This window comes from Rhyacophila brunnea, unplaced genomic scaffold, assembly GCF_057557595.1.
Source record: "Rhyacophila brunnea isolate RB1 unplaced genomic scaffold, BYU_Rbru_1.0 scaffold_19, whole genome shotgun sequence".
NCBI classification, from domain to species: Eukaryota; Metazoa; Arthropoda; class Insecta; order Trichoptera; family Rhyacophilidae; genus Rhyacophila; species Rhyacophila brunnea.
The window spans coordinates 33,921,652-33,947,076 of record NW_028232848.1 but is presented as its reverse complement, the minus strand read 5'-3'; the positions used below and the strand labels follow the sequence as shown (position 1 = coordinate 33,947,076).

Below are 25,425 nucleotides of genomic sequence, written 5' to 3'. Positions count from 1 at the left end.
ATTCGCTGTTCTCGCGCAGGCTTTTGATTATGGCAATGATCTTGGGAGGGATCCCGTATGCTCCCAGTATCATCCAGAGGGAGGGGCGGTGCGGACTGTCGAAAGCCTTCTCATAATCCACAAAGCAGCAAGCCATCGGACTGTTCAACTCATGGCTCTGCTGGAGAAGACATCGAAGGTTGTGGATTTGGTCTGCACACGCTCGACCAGGTAGAAACCCGGCTTGGTTTTTCCTGAGGACGTGCATTATTGGGTCCCTTATTCTCATCAAAATGATGTTTGCCAAAATCTTTCCCGGAACACTGAGTAGCGTAATGCCTCGGTAATTGTCGCAGCTTAGAGGGTCACCTTTTTTAAGAAGTGTGATGATTTCACCGTTCACCCAGTCCCTTGGGCAGCGCTCTTCTTCCCACACCTTTGTCATCAGATGAAACATAGGGTGCAGGATTGCGCTCAAGCTGTACTTAAGGAATTCAAGATGAATCCCGTACTAATGATCTATTTTTAGGTTTTGACGATTTATTATAATATGCTTATAGAGTGTATTATTAATAATAAGATAGGGGGGGTTTTACCAACATTTCAACTATTCATAATTTGTTTATTATATTTTTTATTGTGACCTTTGACTTGATAGGTAGATAATGGAGTTTTTACCTACTTTATTGTATTGATTTATTATATAAAGTCCCGTTTACACGGTTCACTTTTGACGATCATCGTGGAGAAATCATCCGTAGTGACCCGTGTAAACGCATATTCATCAACGAATCACAGAAAATGATCATTCGGAATCAAAATTGAATGAAGTTGAATTTGTTCTACTTTGGATCATTTTTGATCACTGCAGAATATTCCACGCATGCGTACTGCGCCCCTGAGTACTGTCATATTTGCATAAGTACATAAACTGTTATTTTGAATAATTGAAAACAAACTGGTTAAATAGATGTTCCTGCAGTCCACATCATATTTGATAGTAGGTACCTACATACTGATAATAAACAAAGCGTTGTTTTGTGGTTCTTGGTTGCTGTTTCTGTGATTTCTGTGTTCGTTATTTCACTTGACGCCATTTTGGAATGAATCGAGTATTTCACTTTCAGTGACACGTGTAAACAAAAAGTGAATGTCTGAATCCAATTCCCTGCGGAGGATCATCCGCAGTGACTCGTGTAAATAAGCCTTAAGTTAGAGTTAAGCGTGTTCATTGTCAGCATGTGTTTGCCTTTGGTGAGTATACACAGCGCCTGAAGATGCCGAAAGGCGAAACCCGGATCGCAAAAAACGACTCATAGAATAGTACAAAACTTAAATCCATTAAGACCTTCGGTCGATAGTATTAATAATATAGTAGGTATGTTTGTTTGTTTTTTCCTTCCAATTGTTATCAAATATTAAGGATATATTTTGTATATTTTGGGATCGATTTTATTTGATGTAATTTTGTTTGACTTTTACTATTTTCATTCCAGAGCTGCGCTCCGGTGCGTTCCAGTTCATTTTAAGCACTGCTTGTATCAGATCACCAATGTCTTGGACATTGAGCAACTTAAGGAGGTTGCCTCACAAAGACAATCATTTGTTGCCTAAATTAGCTGGAATGAAAACTGTGCACGGTTGGATGAAACAAGATGTGTGAAAGAAGTAAGAATATAACTTGAAATGTGAAACAATGTTGCCAAATGAAAGACACTGCGCTTCGTAAAAAAGGAAATAATTTTTGTTACATCTCTCTGGCATCTAATCAGCTTATCAAAAGCGAAAAAGTCTTTTGATAGTTCAGTAAAATAATATAAACTTTTTTCACTATTTCTCACAGATAATACGACCCATAATGACTGGACAGAGCCTTCATTGTATTAACAAAAGAAAAAAACAAATGTTTCTATTATTTTGTCGAAGCAAGGTTATTTTTCGTTGTATTTGCGTAGTAAATTTTTATGTTCTTTAACTTTGTGAATAAAATAGAAATATGATACAGTTAACAATGATTTTATTGTAACAGAATATCTTAAGTAAAAGATTGTTTTTGAAAAACAGTACGTTCAATAAAAATGAATGTATATTTTCTTTATCGTTTGGATTGGTTTGTTTGCTATTTTAAGGTTTTTCCGTGAAAGTTTGCATAAAATTTGAATCAGGAAAAAAAGTTTTTTTTTTCTATTTAAAATTTAATCTATCAAATATCATAAACAAGTATAATGAATAACATCAGAAACTTTTCATTTTATTTATTTACAATATATTATTATTCAGCGCTGTCAACACGGAATACTTTTAATTTTCTATAATTACAAATGGGTTCGAATTGTTAGGCTTTTCTATCATATTATTTAGTTCACTGTCACTGATCCGACATAAATAGTGCATATTAAACTTTGACAGTAATTCGTATTTGTTTTTATTGAACTAGGGCTACAATTTACAGATAGTTGTTAAAATCTAATATTCGAGCCGGTATCCCCAGTCGTAGTGATTGACAGATTACTCTGAGCAACGTTTGCTCTTAGATAATCGGATTCCTTTTGACATTCTTAGAGCAACGTTTACATTCACACACATATACTACATTTCATCATAAAACATATCTCTTGATAATGGCCTCTGCAACGAGCCCGAAACGTCGAGTAAAGAAGGAAGAAGGAGACACGGTGAAAACCCAAGAATATACTACGATAAAAAAAACCGTGAAAGCCTCAAACATTATACAGATAGTTGGTTTTTTTTAAATTAATTAAATCATACCCAAACCAAACCATAATAGTTTTGGTATATTTTGGGCGATACGACAAAATTGTGCATACTTTTTCATTCATATTTATTTGTTTTCGTTAGATTTAAGAATACATATATTACACATATTGTTAGTTCATTTTTTTTAAATTTATGAAGCCCTGCCTAACTTAACTATAATAGATAAAAAAATATTATTCTATCTATAAAATATTCAAAGTTATGTATAATTTAATTGCATAATTTTAGATATTGAAGTTATACTTCTTTTGGCGCGTTTGGGAAATCAGATTAGAGTGTATTTTTGGCGTGTGACATGTAACACATAATTTATTTTTTCACACGAAAAAAAACGCACTCGATTGGATTCGAACCACCGATTGTTCGGTTATCAGCCGAACGCACTATCTTTACGTCACAGTATGATACTGCAATCGTGACGATTATACAATATAATATTGTAGTTTAGAATTGTTCCGTTGCCTAGGTAGCGAATTTATTATTGTCGGCCATTTGCAATTCCTTACGTAAATAAACTATTAAACGTCATAGTGGCAGTTGTTACTTTAAAAATAAAAACAACGATGAATAATTATGTATTTTAGTAATATAAGTTAAAGTGTATAGAAATAAACCAACGGCGTTCCAATAAGCGGTCCTTTTTCTTGAGTGTGTAATTTAACAAGATAATTAAGAGCTAGTCAAAGAATCTAGTTTATCACAAGTTTTGTTTTTGTTTTGTTACGCCAAATAAGTATAACTTCTAACGCGCGTACATAAGTACACACACCGATTTTTTTTTACTATTATTTATTATGACTTGGTTTTCGCAGGATTTAATTTCATTTTAAAAACAAACCATCATCATCTGTAAATTGTAGTCTTAGTTCAATAAAAACAAATACGTGTGACTAACAAAGTTGAATGTTCACTATTAGTGTCGGATCTTAACAGTTTACCCCTACCTGTCACTGGTGTGTCCAATACGGAAACAAATAAATCGAATAAAAGTTATCAGGCGAAGATAAACTCACCGAGCATATTAAATCCGTTGATTCCGAAGAGGGCTGCATCTCCCTGTCCCCCCGGGAAGACATAGAGGGTCGGGTGGCTGAAGCGGATATTGCCGACGATGTCGCTCGACTCCAGCAATTGTTCGATACTAGCGGGCACCAGATAAGGTTCCACGTAAGCTGCAACAAAGAAAGAAATCACAATACAACAAGGGTGAAAAGACGACAGATAATAGTAAAAAGAAAATATCCGGATATCAGGCGCGCAGAATGGGACAGTGATAGAGGTTCCGGTATCTCTTTTTGAGGTGAATCCGTTCGCGAATGAAAATTGTTAAAGTGTTCTGGATGACAACATATCTGGGACGAAAATTTTGATCGTTATCTTGCTTTGAAGTGTACTCTCTTTGCGTTCACATTTTTGAAATGTAATTCTAAGTATAGCTGGCAAATATATATCCACTTTCATAATATAATGTAATATACTACTTACGATATAAATTTAAAAAAAATTACCATATCGGGGACGAAAGCTTTTGAAAGTTATGATCGTTAACTTGTGTAAGTCCATGTGTACTCTTTTGGCGATCACATTTTGAAATGCAATGCTAAGTAATAGCTAACAATTATATACCTTTACAATATAATTTATGAGACTGTCTAATGCTGTGTCCGCATTGGCAACAAGTTGCTGGCGACCTCATTAAATTTCACGATAATTATTATGACCATAAATTATTTTAATCGAAATTTAATGAGGTTGTCAGCGACTTGTTGCCAATGTGGGCACCGCTTAAGACAGAAAAAAATTAAATAACCTATCGTTATTGATAGACGTAGAATAAAACACATTACAATTTATTTTCTATATATTCATTATTAAGGCGAAGTCTTCACTGAGCCCTTTTTAAAGAGGCACCTAGCGGAAAAATACGAAGTTTGCAATTTGAGACATTTTTTTGATAATTTACAATTTCAACTGTATTAATGAATAAATATGTATCTGAAAACATTAAAAATAAAAATATTTTTTATTTTAAGTCAAAGACAAACTTACAATTTGTCATGGAAATTGTTTTGACATGTGGATGGGAAGGATGGGATTGGGATAGGATGGGGATGTAGGATATGGGTATGGGTAGGATGGGGGTAGTGGATAGGGATATGTTGGGGATAAGCATGAGACTCGGGGAAATAGGATGCAGGGTCGTGGATGGTTTGACTTATTACCTCTAAGACCTCAGTTACCTGTCCGGTTACTATACTCATTCGTGTAGGTTCCTAGATTAATAAAAAGGCATAATAAATGGGATAAATATAAATATCTCGGTTTGAGCGCCACTCTATGTTGATGCATAGAGACAATTGTGATAAGGAAAATTAAATGAAAAGCAAGTAGAGAAATTGCAACAATTGTATATTAATAAATAAGATAACTTGCGGGCTACAGTGTATAAAAATGTATAATTACTTAAGTGAATCACGAGCACCTAAAGCGATACAATATTTAGATAAATTAGAACAAAAACCCAAAAGCTAATTCGGTCGGTGGACCGTAACATAAAATGACAATAAATACCGATTACACAAAAGGCTCTCCAGCCTTTTCGCTGCCCTCGATTCCTTCCAGGACGGAATCGAGGAGTGCGTCTTCAAACGTGTGGGGAACGTGGAGTTCCTCCGATCTCCTGGCGTGGGGGGGACGTCCTTCAGATGGCCATCGTCCACGTCTCCAAAACGTCAGGAAATCGAAAGCCCTGTGCCCAGGGTCCGAGGCGCGGAACTGGCCAAGACGTCTGCTTCCTTCGAAAGGTCAAGACTGAGAGATCGACTCCCGCTTCGCCTTCGTGTAAAAAGCCCGCTAGCTCCGATAGCGCCGGAAATAGTGTCACGAACTCCGTACAAACTATCCCGTGCGCAGGCGCGATCCGGTCGTACTTTTGCGTAGTGTTGCCCTCGTAAAGACTTCCTCGACTTAGTGTGTTATGTTATAAAATAACATGACATTACCTCCAACCTCGGTAAGAGAAGGACAAGCCATAGCGAGGACTTCGACTGTCAACTTCTCGGGGGGGTCTTCTGATAGCATCAATCCTCCCAGGGGTTGGGCATCATGGACGGCATGCTTAGAGATAGCGCGGCTACAGGCGAAGCGAAGGAGACATATAGATGAAGTTTCCACTCTGTTATTTGGTGACAGAGGGAGAGGCTTATGAAGAATCCAAAAAAAACGAAGAAGATTATTTGCTGAAGAGTGAAGAGCTGGGAGAGGTCACGTAGATTTACCCTACCTAACCGGTCCACCAATAATTTATAAATTTTGAAAAAGATCTAATAAATATAAAAACACCTAAGCTCGTGTATATAGAAATATATAAAATATTATAATTTATCACAGATAATTCACCTCATAACAAATAGTGAGGATTCAACCCAGCAGTGTAAAACTGCAATATTTAGAATATATAAGAATTGATTTAGATAAGGCTTCCAAAAAGATAGGAAGAGTTGTATAATAATTATTAGTTTGAAAAGATTTGATATCAGTATAAAAAAATGGAAATAATAGCCAAAAAATTTACATAAATGCACCTCAGATAATAATAATATATGAAATGGTATAATAAAAATATATTGTATATAAAGGAATTAATATTTTAGTTCAAGAAATTTAATTCAATTCATTAATTGATAAAATTGCAGAGATAGTATAATATAATAAAGTAATTAATAGAATTATATTCAAGAAATTAAAATTGCTTCTATAATTTGAGTAATAATATAAGCATTGAGTAATTAAGTTGAAAATAATATTAGATCAATGAATGATTTAATAGATTGATTTCGAATAATATTAAGTTATTGAAAAAAAGATGAACCTTTAATAGTTGGCAAAAGTTATAAAGTGCACAAAGCAAAAAATATAAATTCTCAATCGTATATGCCGTGGTTTTTGGCAAGTATACATAATACAAAATAATAAATACAATAAATTCACCAACTTGGTTCGAACAAATAACATAATAATTAATAAACAATGAGTGCCAGTTTGCTTTTGCGTGAGGGCGTATCTGTCGAAAAGTAATAAATACTGTGCGTCAAGCACCGTCCGAATATTTAAAAAGAACATTACTAAAATATACTACTTTCAGATGTCTAATCTGAATAAAAATAACAGTGTGGCTAACAACCAACAGCTGTGATGTGAATTCTCTGTTAAGCCTGTAGGAAACAAATGACGTGTGATGGTATTCCAAGCCATGATCCGGATCCCAAGCAGCGCTCCCACAAATAAAATAACGCGAACAAGGAGGAAACTAAGCTAGAAAAGAATTCCTAGTACAAAATGTAAAGTTAAAATTAATCGATGACTTTAGTATACTAATTTAAGATCTACGATTGCGTTGCGAGGTATTCGTCCAGCCCTGGATACGCGATTCTTACTTCAAGACTACGCTAGAACTAAACTGGCCAAACTTAATACTAGATAAAATTACCACACCGCGGACCCCGAGATCAACTCAACCTCGCAAAGCAAGAGACCCCTCATCCGATGCCCAATCTCCCTTGGTTCTCGGTGTCTCCAACCCAAGGACGAGAGAGCCCAAGGCGGAAACCCAAAAGAGGCGTGGCCCGGATGCATAAGAAAACATGAAGCTAAAAGAACGCCGCGCGAAAGCAAACAACGGCAAGGAACCCATGATCACATCGGAAGCTAAATGTAATTAAAAGAACAACATGGTTCGCAACTGGTCCGACATTCAAGTTGGAGCTGCACAAAAATAAAAAAAATGAAAGGCTAAAGAGATCGTATAATAACGTCCACTTTCTTCCCTCAAGGAATTTCGATAAGTAGGTTGATTTCCTTCATACAGTCCAGGCCGCTGCACAACATCATCAGTGTTGACAGACGATCGCTTCTATTATTCGCATCACGCCTGCCAACTCACCATCACCATAAACATCAGAGTGCGGTGGAATCCACACAATCAGCGGCAGATTCCAACGCCAAAAAGAGAGGGGACTACCGGAACCGCCTTCAGTACCGATAGTTCAACCCAAATACCAAGAGGGTTGACTGCTAGAGAAAAAAAATCAGACGCGTCCGAGGAACATCTTCAGCACCCCGGATCACTAAAACACACCGGACAGTAGTGAGACACCTTCAGTTCCCACGACTTCCAAGGAGCTAGCAGCCAACAAATAATAATAAAATCTCCCCGCAGCCTGTACCGACAAAGATACATTGACAGAACAAGTATAACCAATCACTACAATCAATAAAAAAAAATATATAATAAAAATAGCAAACAAAACCGTCACGCAAAATCAAGTACAAAGGCAACTGGTATAAATAAAGATCACATGATCCCCAGCGCGATGTACTTAATTAGACAATTGTAGGTAATTTTAAATATAGGTGTTTTATCACTAGGTAGCTAAACTGACAGGCCCTTCCAAACGCCAAGACAGCGGTTGCGTCTTCCGGGAACACCATAACTCTCATCCTGGCACTATGGTGGTTTTTAGAACTATGCTTGTTTACCAAAAGTAGGTCCAGATGCTGAATGTGTGGTATGAATTGAGTAGGCCTCCTTCCCGAAAGGTCTGCAACCACCACCTTTGCGATGGACGTTCACCGGAACAAGGGTGTATTGCCATGTGCAGGAAAGAAGTCAGTAACTGAAATAGTTTACCATAGGTGAGTAAAAATTCACAAAGAAATTGAAATAAAGAAATATAGAATTTTATAATAGAAAATATTACTCAATGACATAATATATATATAAAATTTGCGATAATTAATTCGATAAAAAGAAAATCAATCCAAAAAAGAAGCTTGTAAAAGAGCAAAAATAATAATTATAATTTATAAATATCTGAGGTGTGTAATAGACAAAAGACAAAACAGTAAAAAATTCCTTCACAAAAAAATTGAATATTAATAAATAGGCATTATTAAAATGCGGCCCTGACAAAATTCAAAATAATTTGTTGAGTGTGACTAGCACGGAAACACACCTTTCCATAATAATAAAAGAAAAAATATTTGACAGAGTGTATGTCATAATGAATGAAGGTTTGATAACTCCTAAAGGTTTCAAACATAGTTGATAATAAATTAAATATCAGCATTGTAAAATATTGCCCAGTAAAATAAGCATGCTAAACAAGCAAAAAAAATCAATCAATTATTAAATTCAGGTTAAATTGAAAGAAAAAATAATTTAGTTATTTCAAATGGAAATGTAATTAAATATCCAATTCAAGATTGTATTTGAAAGAAAAATATTTTAATACTCAAAGAAAATTTTTAAATCTCAATGAAAGAGAATATTCAAAATTAAAATGTACTCTAAATGCATATAAAGAAGTTTTAAATAATAATTATTTATTTATATAAAAAAAATTGCAAAATCAAAAAGAATGTAATTAATAATTTTAGTGAAAGTAAATTGAATGTTTATGAATAATAAATAGCTGAATGCTAGGATTTGAAAAGAGAAAAAAAGAATTTAAAAATATTAATTAATGTTAGCTTATATGCTTTTTTAAAAAAATTAGGAGAGGACGGAAAGTTGCATATAGTTGAGTGAAAGCATCTAGAATGAAATCAAAAAGCTTTAAAAAAAATATGTCTTTAAATTAGAAAGGATTGTGACAGGAGAGAAAAAATTAAATTGATTCAAAAAAATATGTAGACGGAAGTTTTATATAGGAATTAAGAAGGAAAATTTTATTAAAAATATTCACCTGTAAAAATAATTATTTATGTATAATAAATAATCATTCTTACGAAAGAACAGAATCTTGAAATTAAATGTTTCAAATAAATTCTATGAAGGTGGCATCTATCGACCGCAAATGTAAGCGCGCTTGACGTTTTAACGTAAACAGAAATCAATTTGAAATATGAATATTGAATAGGAATTAAAAATGACTAAATCTATTTCAATGAACGAAAGATTATTTCAATTTTATCAATAATGAACGCGAAATGAATAATTTCAATTGTCTACATTATAAAAAGAACAGATTTGAAAAAACTAATATCGAACTGTCAAACTAGTAAGAAAAACAATGTAAAAACATATTATCCGAAATAAATATATTCTACCGTCGCAAATAATTGATTGTAATAGCAAAATAAAATGAATAGAAAGTTAATAATTAAGAAGAAATGAATTCAGAATAATTTAGTGTCAAAATTTAACAAGAATGGAAATAAATCACTGATAATCGATGACAGCGCGACTGCCGACTAAAATAGTGGAATAACCCGATAATGATTTTATTCGAGATATAGAAATTATTAATTATTCACAATATAGAAATGGAACGAAAGGACCTTTTGTAAACTCTATTCCATAATAAGGTTCATCCAGCTGTCCAATTGATTTGGTGTTACATCCACATAGTATGTTTCAATCCAATGGTTCTGTCAAATTTGAGGTTAATAATTCTTGTCATCCAGTAGGTATATAAATGTTCCATGTCGATCTCGTCCAAATCTGACATCCTTCCTTCTCCTTTGAAACTTTATTAAATCACTTATAGCACCATACTAAACATTAAACAAACTTTTTGCTGAAACAATCAATGGTTAACACAAATTCCGATGCCCAAATATTGACATTTCCATACCAATAATGTGGGTATCACATAAATTATAGAAGAAGTATGTATTGATGATAAATGTGCAAATTGTATTTCAAAATTAGGTGTAAACCATATATAACACTCTTAATATTAATTTGCGAAGGAATAATTGTAACTTACAACACAAAATTAAATAAATTCCACAAGGACAATGATAAAATTGACGTATTGATCTCTATCATTTAGATCGCCATTCTGCGCATACCGCATAGACTAGTCCGACGTCTCTTGCAAGTACCGCGTAAGTCAATAAAAGACTATATAAATATATGAAAAATATAACACACATAGTTACGACCACCGAACCAGAAAAATTTAAGAAAAAATATTAAGCAAATAATACGTTTTAATTTGTCATTAATTAATTTATAAGTTTAATAAGTTATAACAAATAGAATAATTATCAAAGTGCGTCTAAAATCACGCCGTGCGGCCTAGCTTGTACTACACGACGGTAAACCAAAAAATTTAAAAGTGAGCCGGCAAAAATCGGTGTAATTAGAACTAATGACTCTGAAAACAAAATACCGTTACGGTAACAATTATTGTATGAAATCGTGACTAGCAAAATTTAAAGTTTTATAATCGGAACAAATAAAATTTAGAATATTAGGACAAAATAACGAACGAGTTCATAATCCGAAACAAACAACTGCGAGTCTTTAAGAGGTAAGTCATCGTGTTTTGGAAAAGAAATATTCAAAAAGAAACACGATGCTTGTTGGGTGCCAATGTCATGGAAATTGTTTTGACATGTGGATGGGAAGGATGGGATTGGGATAGGATGGGGATGTAGGATATGGGTATGGGTAGGATGGGGGTAGTGGATAGGGATATGTTGGGGATAAGCATGAGACTCGGGGAAATAGGATGCAGGGTCGTGGATGGTTTGACTTATTACCTCTAAGACCTCAGTTACCTGTCCGGTTACTATACTCATTCGTGTAGGTTCCTAGATTAATAAAAAGGCATAATAAATGGGATAAATATAAATATCTCGGTTTGAGCGCCACTCTATGTTGATGCATAGAGACAATTGTGATAAGGAAAATTAAATGAAAAGCAAGTAGAGAAATTGCAACAATTGTATATTAATAAATAAGATAACTTGCGGGCTACAGTGTATAAAAATGTATAATTACTTAAGTGAATCACGAGCACCTAAAGCGATACAATATTTAGATAAATTAGAACAAAAACCCAAAAGCTAATTCGGTCGGTGGACCGTAACATAAAATGACAATAAATACCGATTACACAAAAGGCTCTCCAGCCTTTTCGCTGCCCTCGATTCCTTCCAGGACGGAATCGAGGAGTGCGTCTTCAAACGTGTGGGGAACGTGGAGTTCCTCCGATCTCCTGGCGTGGGGGGGACGTCCTTCAGATGGCCATCGTCCACGTCTCCAAAACGTCAGGAAATCGAAAGCCCTGTGCCCAGGGTCCGAGGCGCGGAACTGGCCAAGACGTCTGCTTCCTTCGAAAGGTCAAGACTGAGAGATCGACTCCCGCTTCGCCTTCGTGTAAAAAGCCCGCTAGCTCCGATAGCGCCGGAAATAGTGTCACGAACTCCGTACAAACTATCCCGTGCGCAGGCGCGATCCGGTCGTACTTTTGCGTAGTGTTGCCCTCGTAAAGACTTCCTCGACTTAGTGTGTTATGTTATAAAATAACATGACAAATTGTAAAAAATGTAATAAAATGTGAATTTGTTCTATCGATCCGCACCCTATTATTACATGTATTTTATAGTCATATTTATTATTAAAATTTAGTTTATTAAGTTTTCTAAGCATCACCTAAGCGATTTTTGACAAATTCATAGTTTAAATATTTTTTATATCTATTTTAAAAAACATCGATTTTTATAAAAAATATAAATGTGTATAACTTGAAATCCTTTTTATTTATATTAATATAAATATTTTATTTATATTTATAAAAATAATTGATTTGATATAAATAAAAAGGATTTCAAGTTATACACATTTATATTTTTTATAAAAATCGATGTTTTTTAAAATAGATATAAAAAATATTAAAACTATGAATTAGTCAAAAATTGCTTAGGTGATGTTTAGAAAACTTAATAAACTAAATTTTAATAATAAATATGACCATAAAATATATATAATAATAGGGTGCGGTCCGATAGAAGAAATTCACATTTTATTACATTTTTTAAAATTGTAAGTTTGTTTTTGACTTAAAATAAAAAATATTTTTATTTTTAATGTTTTCAGATACATATTTATTTATTAATACAGTTGAAATTGTAAATTATCAAAAAAATGTCTCAAATTGCAAGCTTCGTATTTTTCCGCTAGGTGCCTCTTTAAAAAAGGCTCAGTGAAGACTTCGCCTTAAGATAGCAATAGTGTTTAGTTAATTCTCCTTTTTATATTACAAAACATTAATTGAAGATGTTTTAACCAATTTATAATTATTGATATTTCACCCATTGAAAGTAAGTATTGGTTATTAACTTGTTAATTTAAAGCAGTGATTCAAAACTGGGGTTCCGCAAATCGTGTCAGAGGCTCTGCGATTATTCGCAAAAGCTACAACTTGAAACCAATATGATGATGAGTAAAACTTATTTTTAAACAATGTAGTATTTTAAATTTTATAGTAAAAATCGAGGATTTCAGTTATCAGTGATGGACGTTACCGCCTATTATGCACTATTCATTGTGTTTCTGTCAAAGTTCAAGCACAGTTATTGCTATACTATTTATTGGCTTGCCCAATAGCGTTGGACTGAAAGTATCTTTAAATAACAATTCAAATCAAATTTTTCACACGCTAAAACACTGTGGATTTTGAGACGAAACATAGTAAGAGCTAGCATGTTTAGTCTACAGCAGTGATTTCCAAACTTTACGTTACTACGCCTCCCTTTTTCAAAAATCTAATCTTGGCGCCTCCCCCCCCCTTATTTCATTAAATACATTTTTATACAAAATGCTTCTAGTAAACGGGCTCGATATATGGATTTCATTGCATCTAATGCAAAAAAAAATTCTTTAAAAATGTTTCTTATAAATTTACGAACGGTAGCAGTACCTACTTGCATTGCTTTTCTTGACAAAGTATTAATATTCTTCAGTTCGATTCAACCAAAATTGAACAAAGGTTTTTGTTTCCACATACCTAGCCATTTTTATTAGCCAGGAAATACACTACAAATAATTATTAAATAAAATTCTACATGTGAATTATCATCAATCACACACATCACACAATCACATCAAATTGTATCTCACAGACACATACATCATAAAATGTTAATAATATGCAACCGAAACAGCGACTTTTTTAACTAATAGAACGAATTTGTGGTGTGTTTATCTCACTTAACTGGTTGATCAGCAACGCCGAGCCCCAGGCTGGAGTCCTGTCTGCCCCCCTCTTGTAGGGGCCATGCACAATAGTATAGAAATGAGGTATAATAAAATTACTCTCCATATCTTCATACAGGTTTGCAAACAACCTAACTTTTATAGAACTGTTTTTTTATGTAGTTTATAACTACCTGCCGTTTTATGCAAGATTTATGAATTATTCTTGCAAACTGCGAACCTGTGGCTACATTATTCTGTTAAACTTTTTGCGCCTCCCTTTGCAACAGTCCGCGCCTCCCCAGGGAGGCGCGCCCCCCAGTTTGGAAATCGCTGGTCTACAGAATTGCATATCGGCATTTTGTCTCAGAATGTCACTACTCTACTTACTGTTGTACACGTATATTTTAGGGTGGGGTGCCTCGAGATTCTATAAAATGTACGAAGGATTTCGCCGAGAGAAATAATGGGAACTGAAATACTTAACATATGTGGAGAAGTAGGCAACCGATCTCGAGTGTGGAAGAATACGAGATACTTAAACACGTGTCAAAAATACGCCATACGTCAAATACCGACAACTGCTCTCAGTTTATGCACTGACGCTCATTTAATATTGGTGTATTGAAGGTTGCAAGGCACATTATTGCACGTCTATATGTAATGCGTTGTTCATTTGTATAGGACACTCACACATTCAAAACCCTCCGTCAAAATATACTGTATTGAGATATAGCCTATCGGAATTCTATTTATTAATATGATCTGTGGTTTCGCTAAACAAAAAGGTTGGGAATCACTGCTTTAGAATGTGAGTCCTGTGGGTCTATTCTATACTTATCGAACACTAAAGTGATAAATAGTATCAAACTTAGGGTAGGTTTGTATCAAAATATTAGCACTTATTGTAACAATTACACGAAGTTGGTTTTTATTGTTGCAATAAGTGCGATATTTTAACAGCAGCAAGATAGTGCTAATATTTTGATACAAACCTACCCTAAGTTTGATAATATTTATCACTTTATTACTTAGGCGGTCGATAAGTATAGAATAGACCCACTGATTGAGCTAAATTATTGGTCCAATCGCTCTCAGACCGGGCCTGCGTACCGAAAGCAGTAATTTTCGATAACTTGTCATATAAACAGAACGATCGCAACGATGATTAATTAATACATTAGCCCTATCTACTTACCTGCGATTATTCAAACCAAGCCGTTGAACTAAATTTTTGGATCTTAACGGTAACTATGCTGAAAAATAAAATTCTTTTGTCCCAAAAAGTGTTTCAATTATTTTGTTACTAACTTTTTAAAACTGCCCCCGCCCCGCATGTTACGTGGGAGGTAGAATACAAAATTACCTCCACTGATATATATTTAACCTGTTTCAACAATCTTATTTATAATTACACAGTATCTCTGTTAACCGAAAACTTTGATAAAGTTCGTAATTGGTGTGAATTATTTCCACTGGAATAAAACAGCTGATGTTGTCTTATTATTCACACGTAATCAATAGGGAAGGTCGTCTGACCTTTTGTACAAGTAAAAGAGATAAGAAAAAGGAAACGTGTGGGGCAAGTTAACTCTAAAACTCATTTGATCAGCTCTCGACGGGGAATCCTGACCTTTACATAATTGAAATGGTGTAAATTGTCTTGCGGCCTGGACCTTCTCTTCTGGGCATATCTCGGTAGATTTGATTCTATTTTGGTATATTACGTTTAAGGATCAATATTGCAGATTTCTCGGAAGCCATCACCGGATATTGGTAACCAGGGTGGATTTATCAGTACTATGAGTGTGTGCAATGGTACGGCCCCCAAAAATAGTCGAATCATTAGTAATAAAGTTTTAAAATATGAAAATACTGTTCCGCTTACATATATTATGTTTATTGCAAATTATGAACGCAATAAGTAAATCACTTCAGTCAAAATATGCCATTTGTTATAGACTTTAAAAGTATTATAAACTCCCAAACTATTCATTGTTAATAGTAATTGTATTCATTGAGAGGTGTATTTTCAAAGTAAATATATTCAACTACTTGAATGAGAATTACTACATTAAGTTATGAATAAGGATACAATTTTATTGAACAAGTATTTTTTGCATGAAAGAACCTACTAGCATTCAATCCAGCAGAAAAATCAACTTCAAAATCGGTGTTAGTTACAAAAGTAACTTATTCCAATACAAAAAAAACATAATATGTATCATCAACACCGCAATTATTACCGTTTTATTCCTTTTGCCAAAAATTTGTTGAAGTGGAATAAGTTCACTTTGAAAATACACACCTCAATTGTAATCATAAAAAAAATGTATATATTATATTCTTTACAGCACTACATCAGGCCAAGAGGCCCAATGATAAGAGGGTATTTAGTAAGAGAAGTGAAAAAATCTCCCAAAACCCAGGTTTTGAGAAAAATCTATTGTGACCTCACCGGAATCGAACCCGGAGCTCCCGGAAGAAATGCCAGCGCTTTATGCACTGGAATACGAGAGCCGTTGAATTAAGAAAGAATATATCGCTTATTGGGAAAGATGTATTGTTCAACAAATTTTATAGATAATCACAATTACGATTCAAAAGAAAAGCGTTCAGTAAAACGTAAAAGTATACTGAAGACTTCGAAACTAAACTAAAAAAAGTTTCTGGAAAATTGTGGAAAATATCATAGTCTATATTATATAACAAAGCCCTCTACAGAAAGCTTTTGAAATACAATATAATAATATATGTATGGATACTCGTAGGTACATAAGTTCCATATTCCAACATAACCAGCTTTTATTTAAGTTAATTAAATACTAATGTAATTATATTTAATTTTGATATAATATGCCAACACTGAAGCTCGTGATACCGTAAGCATTTAATATAAATATATTCAGTACACAAGTTTTAATGTATTCCAACTCAAAAGCATAACAAATTAACCGTCAAAGGAACCCTTAATGTTTCAGACACTTCGCACCTGCGAGCTGACACTTCTATACGATTCTCCGAAATACGCTTTATAATGAATACCGTCTGTATGTTGAATTTGTTGATAGATGGAGGTGAGGGGATACAAATTAATAATGCAAGCAGGGTTACCGCTAAGTTACCTGGCACACCTGCGTACAATTTACGATTGGACAACACCGGTGAACAATGGTGTTTAAGTCATTTTTTTGACGTAGAACATAATGTGTATACACATAGTTGGGTCACCTCACACTTACGTGTTACATACGTATATGATTGTCAACAGTGTTCTGTATTTACTTAATCTAGAGCAGTAAACTACACATCGTTTAAAGGGTAAGAAATATGCCAATATTATGAAAACAATAATCACCGGAAAAAAATGGTAATAGGTATGGCGGAGTGAATAAAATCAAAATTTTACCTTTCTTTCTTTCGCCCTAAAGATTGCCTAACCTATTGGCGTGACTTTTACGTATTTTTTCGGTTTAGTTATAGTTTAAATCTCGGCGTTTTTACTTTATTCGTTTTGAAGTAAAGTTTTTGTCAATTTTATAATTGAAGATTTTTTGAAGTTATACTTCTTTAGGCGCGTTTGGAAAATCAGATCAGAGTGTATTTTTGGCGTGTGACATAATTTACTTTTTCACACAAAAATAAACGCAGTCGGCTGGATTCGAACCACCGATTGTTCGGTTATCAGCCGAACGCACTACTATTACGCCACAGTATGATACTCCAATCGTGACGATTATACAGTGTAATATTATAGTTTAGAATTGTTCCGTTGCCTAGGCAGCGAATTAATTATACAGTATTATATTAAAGTTTAGAATTGTTCCGTTGCCAAGGCAGCGAATTTATTATTGTAGGCCATTTGCAATTCCTTACGTAAACAAACTATTAAACGTCATAGTGGCAGTTGTAACTTTAAACATAAAAACAACGTTAAATAATTATATAATTTATTAATATAAGTTAAAGTGTATAGAAATAAACCAACGGCGTTCCAATAAACGGTCCATTTTCTTGAGTGTGTAATTTAACAAGATAATAATTAAGAGGTAGGCGAAGAATCTAGGTTATCACAAGTTTTGTTTTTGTTCTGTTACGCCAAAGAACATAACTTCTAACGCGCATTCATTAAGTACACACACCGATTTTTTTTATGTTGACAGCTGTTTTGGGTCACAAACTCATCATCAGAATGAGTTAATAGGAGCCAAAATTGAAATATCAAAACAACACACATTAATTTAAACAGCAGTCAGCATGGTGTTTGATCATCTGAGAAGGGAAACAATGTTTTTATATTGTAGAAACTGGGAATCCAATGATTCTTGTCGATGTCTCAGGGCTAAATTTCGAGACTAACTTCAAACTACTAAAATATATTACAAAATTAAGTCCCTGTGGTAGAATTTAGCTAGAGAAATTATGAAATAAATTACTTTATAAAACAAATGTTTATTATCTACCTTACAATCTGAACTCCATCATTATTTTTATACATAGCTAATACAAATGTCCTAAAATTTCGTCTATATAATAAAATGAATTTCAATTTAAAAAAAAATTTAATTTTCTGTAAAAAAAATGTTTTTTTTTTTAAAACAGGTACTTAATATACTTACAAAAAAATATTTATATCATGATTCACTATGATGGAGATAGCTTATATAATATTTATATATATATAAGTAATGTCAGTAACAATTAGTATTATGAACTTGAACTTTATATTAGTTTTAAGGGTTGTCGATGAATTGAAAATTTTTAATTAGGTATTTAAGACCTAAGTTTAGGGAACGCAAAAATAATGGGAAGCGAGTTGCCTACTGGGTGAGGCTTTAATGAGGTTTAAATCTCGTGAAAAGAGAGTATGGAGAAATATGGGATAAACTAAAATACAATATGTTAAAGAATATGCTATTTTTAATAATTACGCCTGTATCATAAATGCGCATTAAAAATTGCCACGTAAACAAAACGCACATTCAATACTGATAATATTTAAGGACACTCGGCGCGGTTTATATTTCTTGTGTTTTATGGCATGGTTGACATAAAAATAATAAACCAAATCCGGTTGCAAAATCTTCGTTCATGTCTACTAGCTTTTACATTTCAGTTATTAATCTGTTCTGTGTAAAAGACGATTAAAGTTAATATTCGACAATTTTTCACTATAGCTATTGCGCAGATAAGGATTTCTTCTACTGCGCACGAATTACATAGGATAAATTTAATAATTATTGTTATCGTTATTATTTCTGACTGCTCTTACATGAAGTATATTGTATCGTTTTCAGTCAGTCATATTACTTTCTGTCAATACTATCGAACTCACAGTACAGACAATAAATAGAATTCCGATAGGCAATATTCAATACAATACATTTTGATGCAGGGTTTTGAATGTGTGAGTATCCTACGAAAATGAAACACGTATTATGCACGTGCAATAGTGTGTGTAATACACCAATATTAAATGAGCATCAATGCATAAACGGAGAGCATTCGACGTATGACGTATTCTTGACACGTGTTTAAGTTTATCCCAGATTATTCTTTATTCGAGATTTGTTACCTGCTACTCCTTATCCGTTAGGTACTTCAGTTCCCATTATTTATAAGTTCCCTGATCGAACTTCACGCATATGTGGTATATTTATAGATTGTATATTATATAATATATAGAATGTAGGCTGTGGCGCCCTATATTTGTTGTCAGGCAAAGTGACACGAGGCAAATACTCACAGTACCAGGGCGGTAGAAAGGCTGTTGGGTAACAAATTTGGTTTACATCTCGTTCCATACAAATTGTGGTTCATGCTTCAAGTTTGTCGGTTTCCCAAGTACTCAGTGCTGCGTTTCTATTCATATGCTAATTGGAATTTGGAATACGTTTGCTGAACCAAATGAGCGCCGAAGTTTTCTTATGAATTTCCGGAGCGTACAGAAAATGCTTGATCTCCATTCTACATTTTCTCCTGTTCTTCATCTATACACAAATCATCACGTGGCTTATAAATTGAATATAATATACAATCCAACCAGAATAAACATTATTAAATTTATCAAAATTCATAAATATAATACCAGACAAAGCACGTAGATAAGTATTAACCCTGAAGTTAAGGGCGTGTCCGGAAACTTGTACGTACGCAGTTCGCCGTAACACACTTCAGCGTGATATTATGTTGTATCGGAAATATGGAATAAGTATCTACTATAAAATTGTGTTTCAATTAATTACAAATAATTAATCAAATAATACAATGCAGTTCCACCGTAAATAATTGACAGTTAACACTATAAAAGATACTAAAGTATTTATTATTTCTCCCGAATCGAATAACTCTGTATTATATATATATATATATATATATATATATGGGGAATATTATATTATATTCGTACAATTAAATAGAATGTTTTCAAAAGTTTCGACATCGTTTTAAAATATGAAATTCATATCGAAAATGGACAGTTTCATAAAAATGATCGACAACTGTCAAATGGTAGATTTTCACCATGGAAATAAATAGTTCTCACTTGTCAATATATTATTAACATTCAAAAATGAATCGATGGAAAATATATATTGCTCTTCTTTGCGGTTAAATTAACTAAACAATATTTTAACATAAGTATACTTAATAGGATTGTACATTACATATTATTATATTCAGATATAATAGTAAGTATATATCAATCTATATTATCTTATATTATATTTGATGTTATCTGTATATGTCAATTAAAACGATAATTTCTATAGTAATATCTTACTTTATGTGACAGATCTAAAATATTAGATGTCTCGTGCAATGCCAATATCCAAGAGAAAGGATTATTTTGATTGATGAACTATTGTCTCGCTTTGTGAATTTCCTCTCTTTTTTTCTATTTTAGTAGTTGTCAAAACTAAGTTTGGTATTAAATATTTAATTTATGTGAAAACTATTTGCTAAATATTTAAATATTTTTTTCGGTGTGAATTTTGACTACGGCGATCTACCTATATAGTATAATATTATATTCGTTTCCAAATGATTGAGTGTATTAGATGTAGATTTCATTTACTACACGTGTCGAGGTCTTATTCTATTACTTTTCATAGTGATTTTAACACACTATGTATTAAATAAATAGTCAGCACTGAGTTCTGTTATTTAAACTTAATGGCGTCTATCTGAAAAGAGACGTAGGTATGTTCTGAACTGTGATTTTGATAATTCCTTCGGGGGACTTTTAGTATAGAGGAATTAATACGGAATTTATAATTGGATTTTCAGTAGTTTAATTAAGTTCATAACAGTAACTGTTCATAATTATAGTTTTTGACTACGGAAAAGTTATTAAAAAGTTTATAGGTAACAAATTGTAATATAATAATTAAACCAGTAGTAGTTATTTGGTCGTGTTTTAAAAAATATACTTACTATTGGAGGTAAATTCATTTCGATACTGTCTTATTGCTTATATTATGCACGATGTTCTTTTTATGGAATAATCTAGATTCTAGAACACATTAGTACATATTCTGTCCATAAAGAAGATTAGCCTTAAGCCTTTTTATAATTTATCTGATTAACAAGAAAAATATTTTTTATTTTAACTCAAAGATAAACTTCGACTTTAAAAATATGTTATAAAATATGAATTTGTTAAAGGGTCCCATCTTACTTATGTATTATTATAGATGGTCATATTTATTATTAAAATTAAGTTTATTAAGTTTTCTATAAATTATCATCAAGAGATTTTTGACTAATTCATAGTTTTAATAATTTTTTATATTTATTTTAAAAAACATCAATTTTTATAAAAATATAAATGTGTATAACTTGAAATCTTTTTTATTTATATCAAACAAAGCTTTAATATTGGGCCCATACCTAAATAATAATGATAAGATTTGATTTTAAAATTGTAAGTTCTTTGAATTAAAATAAAAAATATTTTTCTTTTTATCGTTTTCAGATACCTACATATTTATTAATTAATACAGTTTAAATTGTAAATTATCAAAAAAAAAAAATACTCAAATTGCAAGTTTCGTATTTTTCCGCTAGGTGCCTTTGGTAGGTAGAGAATTCGCCTTAACTCATATTCTTGTCAAAATGGAATTAAGGTTGAGATTTTTTCATTTTACTTTTAATAGTTTTACAATACCTACTGCTTATCAAAAATGATTCACGGATTATTTATCGCGCACAGAAACGATCGGTAACAAAAAGCTCACATTTTTTTGATACAAGGTTTTCCACAATTTTTATGAGCTTTCTGATTACTGCATATTATTGAAGAATTTAATAAATACAGAATTTACGTTTAATTTACGTTACGAATATTACCTACTCGTACGTAACACAGTGTATTATTAATAATGCATATAATCTATTTATCCAAAAAAATGCTAGATGATGATATTATTTCATTTTTAGTCTGCCAAAAACTTTGATACACCCAGTTTCTTCCCTATTTTCCGATCAAAAAGTGGAGAGCTTTTTAAAGCTTTTCATTCCTATGAGAAAAATGTAATAACTTCCCCTTCAAAATCTATTATGATACGCATATGCGAACTTTCGTGTATTTATATATTTGGAAGTGGCTTCTAAAAGTCCGGAAGATTTTGCGTCCTGGTTATGGTTCAACCGAAATGCTGGACAGGATTTTTTTCCAGAACAATCCGGGACGGTTGGCAAACAGCAATTTATTTACAATTTTTATATGAATTTTATATTTAGGACAGCGTGTGTTGGTACCTACTTATATATTTTCAGTCTAATAAAGTTAATATTACATATTATGTAGTACTAGTTTCACTTATTTTAATATTAGTCAGGACCGGTTTCGTCCGCTTCAACGGGACATTGTCTGGTAATGAATATAATACAGATACTAGTGACATACTCCTGGACTTCCCGTCTTCAATGGGGAGCCGGAATAAAGTTTTGTAGGCCTAAACGTGCAGCTTGGCCACATAGTCAATTAACAGAATAGGAAAGACTTATGACGTATCACTTGGCTATCTGGATAAAAAGGAATATGTTAGATTTAGAATGTTAATTATAGTATGTACCTAGATATAAATTTTCAAACAATAGCTTTAAGTGTAATATTAAGATTTATACCATTAAAATTGTAATTAATTTAGTAATAGGAATACATAGTTTGTAAATCTATGTAAGATTTTATTTTATGAGTTTGAAAGAGATGGGTGTAAAAGATGTAAGAGTGGAAGAGAGTTAGCATGAAAGTTCTTTTGTAGTAACTGTACTCGGTAAATTAACACGCGAGAATTTTTAAACATTTAAAGAGGCAGTCGAAAAAAATACGTAGGAATCATGAGCAGACGTAAAGTTGAGTTCGTAAACTCTCGCGTCAAAAATAAAACTAATGTGTTAATAATTAGAATATAAGTGTAAAAAAGAAAACCATTGAAAATATAAAGCCACGTGCTTACAAGAAAAAAGACAAAGACTTTTTATTTAAACTAATTTTTGTGAATCCGAGTTCGACCAATACCCTGAGTTAGCCCAGATCTCGGGATATCTCACTAGCAAAGTTTTAAAATGAAAAAATATTTAATACTGTTGACAAAGGGTACTTGATGGAATTTGAATTTTAATGGATTTAAGTTTTGTACTATTAATTCCGCTCAAATGGAATAATACAAAAAATTTAATCCTCTAGAAAGATTATTTATTGAAGATATTATGAATATTTAAATAAAGTTCAATTATATTTACTTGACTTATAAGAAAACATAAATTATAATCGCATTTATGTACTTAAGCTGCTTTGAGTGAATATTAATACATAATACAGTTACTAGGCATTAATTAAATTGTAAGGAATTGGAAGCGACAGAAACCCTTAATTGTAAACAAAAAATATAAGAAACCTGTTCTGACCAATATTAAAATAAGTGGAAGTATGTAGTACTGCGTAATATTGTGTTATATTTTAATTAAAACAATACATTTCCACCAATTCTCAGTTAAATACCATAAAAGATATTAAAATTAATTAGTTATTCAAACTGTACTTACTGATAAAGTTTTGAATAGCCTCTGATTTTTCGTCGAGGACATCTGGCGGATTAATCCTAATCCTGCATTGCTTGGCGAAGATTTTCCCTGGCAGCTTCTGCCATTCGCCACTGGATGGTGCTGCGCAGTGCACGTCAATGGTTACAGTGTTTTCATATGCGCGAATTACGCGCTGTACTTCGTTTTCTTGGAACGCGTCGCAAAAGTCCGCCAGTGAGAGGGTTCCATCCTGAGAACAAAATTAAATATTTCATAAATAAAATTTATTCAGCTAGTATACTGGAAAGAATTAGTAAAACAATGTAACATGCCATATACATACGGCAGTTAAAGTTATATGTAACCTATTTTGGATTAAAATTGTATTGTTTGTGTTAGGCTTCTCAACTACCAATAGCGATGGTTGCAGGACTAATCAATGCATTCTTTATAGTCAGATATTTTCATTGATTCGCTGTTTATTTTGTTTTATATTGATATTATAGCTTGCTCTATTATAACTTTTTCGGTACAGTTCGGTTATGAGGAATACAGCGGCAAACACATTTTGAAAATAGCCGATATACTGGATTATTTGTTAGGTTAACCTAACCAAACCTAACCTAACCTAACCTAAACTAACCCAAACTAACAAATAATCCAGTAAATCGGGTATTTTCAAAATGTGGTTTCCGCTGTATTCCTCATAACCGAACTTTACCGATTATTTTTATTGAACACAAGGAGGGTTTTGAAAACAATCTTGGAATGATCCGTGACGTTGGTTAGCAATTAAAGTAATCGATACCAACTTTGATTTAAAATACAAAAGCCGATTGACAATAGTAACTCAATTTGGAAAGCGCTTCATAGAGTATATTGTGAGAGCCATTAGTTAAAATTTGTCGCAAGTAAATAGGATACCTATAGCATTATGGTCGATGTGCGTGGGCGCAGAGACGCAGGTTCGATTCCTGCTGGGTGTCGTATTTAAAAAAAATCTATTGGTTATAATATATTTTCTTAGAAGTGTTTTTAAAATAATATTTATGTTAAATGACATGTTGTGAATATATTGACTTATTAATTTATCTATAATATGTTTTAAATAAATAAAAGCAGTAGAACTGATCATGTTTCCATTATGCTACCAGCTACACGATGATTCATAATATTCTCTGCTATACAAAGATTTATTTTTGAATGTATTTTTAAGGCTTTGTCCAGATAGCGCCATTTAACTCGCGCGTAAAAACTCGCGCGTTTCCAGATACGTATAGCCTCACTGAGCCATCCACATGTCATCGCCGCGTGTCACTTCTCGCGCGCAGTCGAGGTACAGGTGACCTAATTGAGCCGTCCACGTACACTCGCGATGTATCGCGGCGAGACACGCGTCATCTAAACAAGCTCTAAGCTTTTATGGTATAAATGCTGGGTTTACGATATTTTTAAATATTTGTGGATAGACCTCTGAAATAAATGATACGATAGTATAGAAATAAAATAATACACGGCTACAAATTAATCAACGTTTCACAGATCAAGCGACATAATAATCCAAAAGATGACAGAAAGAAAGCCATCTGCTGATGTTTAAAATCCTTCAATGTATAAATGGAAAAAAATAATATTATCAGGCAAAAGTA

General features: G+C 32.8%; 1 protein-coding gene across 1 annotated transcript in view; it reads right to left on the bottom strand.

Annotated features, from left to right (window-relative positions):
* Window positions 1-25,425, bottom strand: part of futsch (microtubule-associated protein futsch) — a 311,319-nt gene that overhangs the window by 47,111 nt on the left and 238,783 nt on the right. The window contains exons 4-5 of the mRNA XM_085945956.1: window positions 23,798-24,026; window positions 3,771-3,929 (exon numbers count right to left, since the gene is read on the bottom strand). Of these exons, the coding sequence (XP_085802082.1) occupies window positions 3,771-3,929; window positions 23,798-24,026 (388 nt within the window). The remainder of the gene's footprint in view (window positions 1-3,770; window positions 3,930-23,797; window positions 24,027-25,425) is intronic.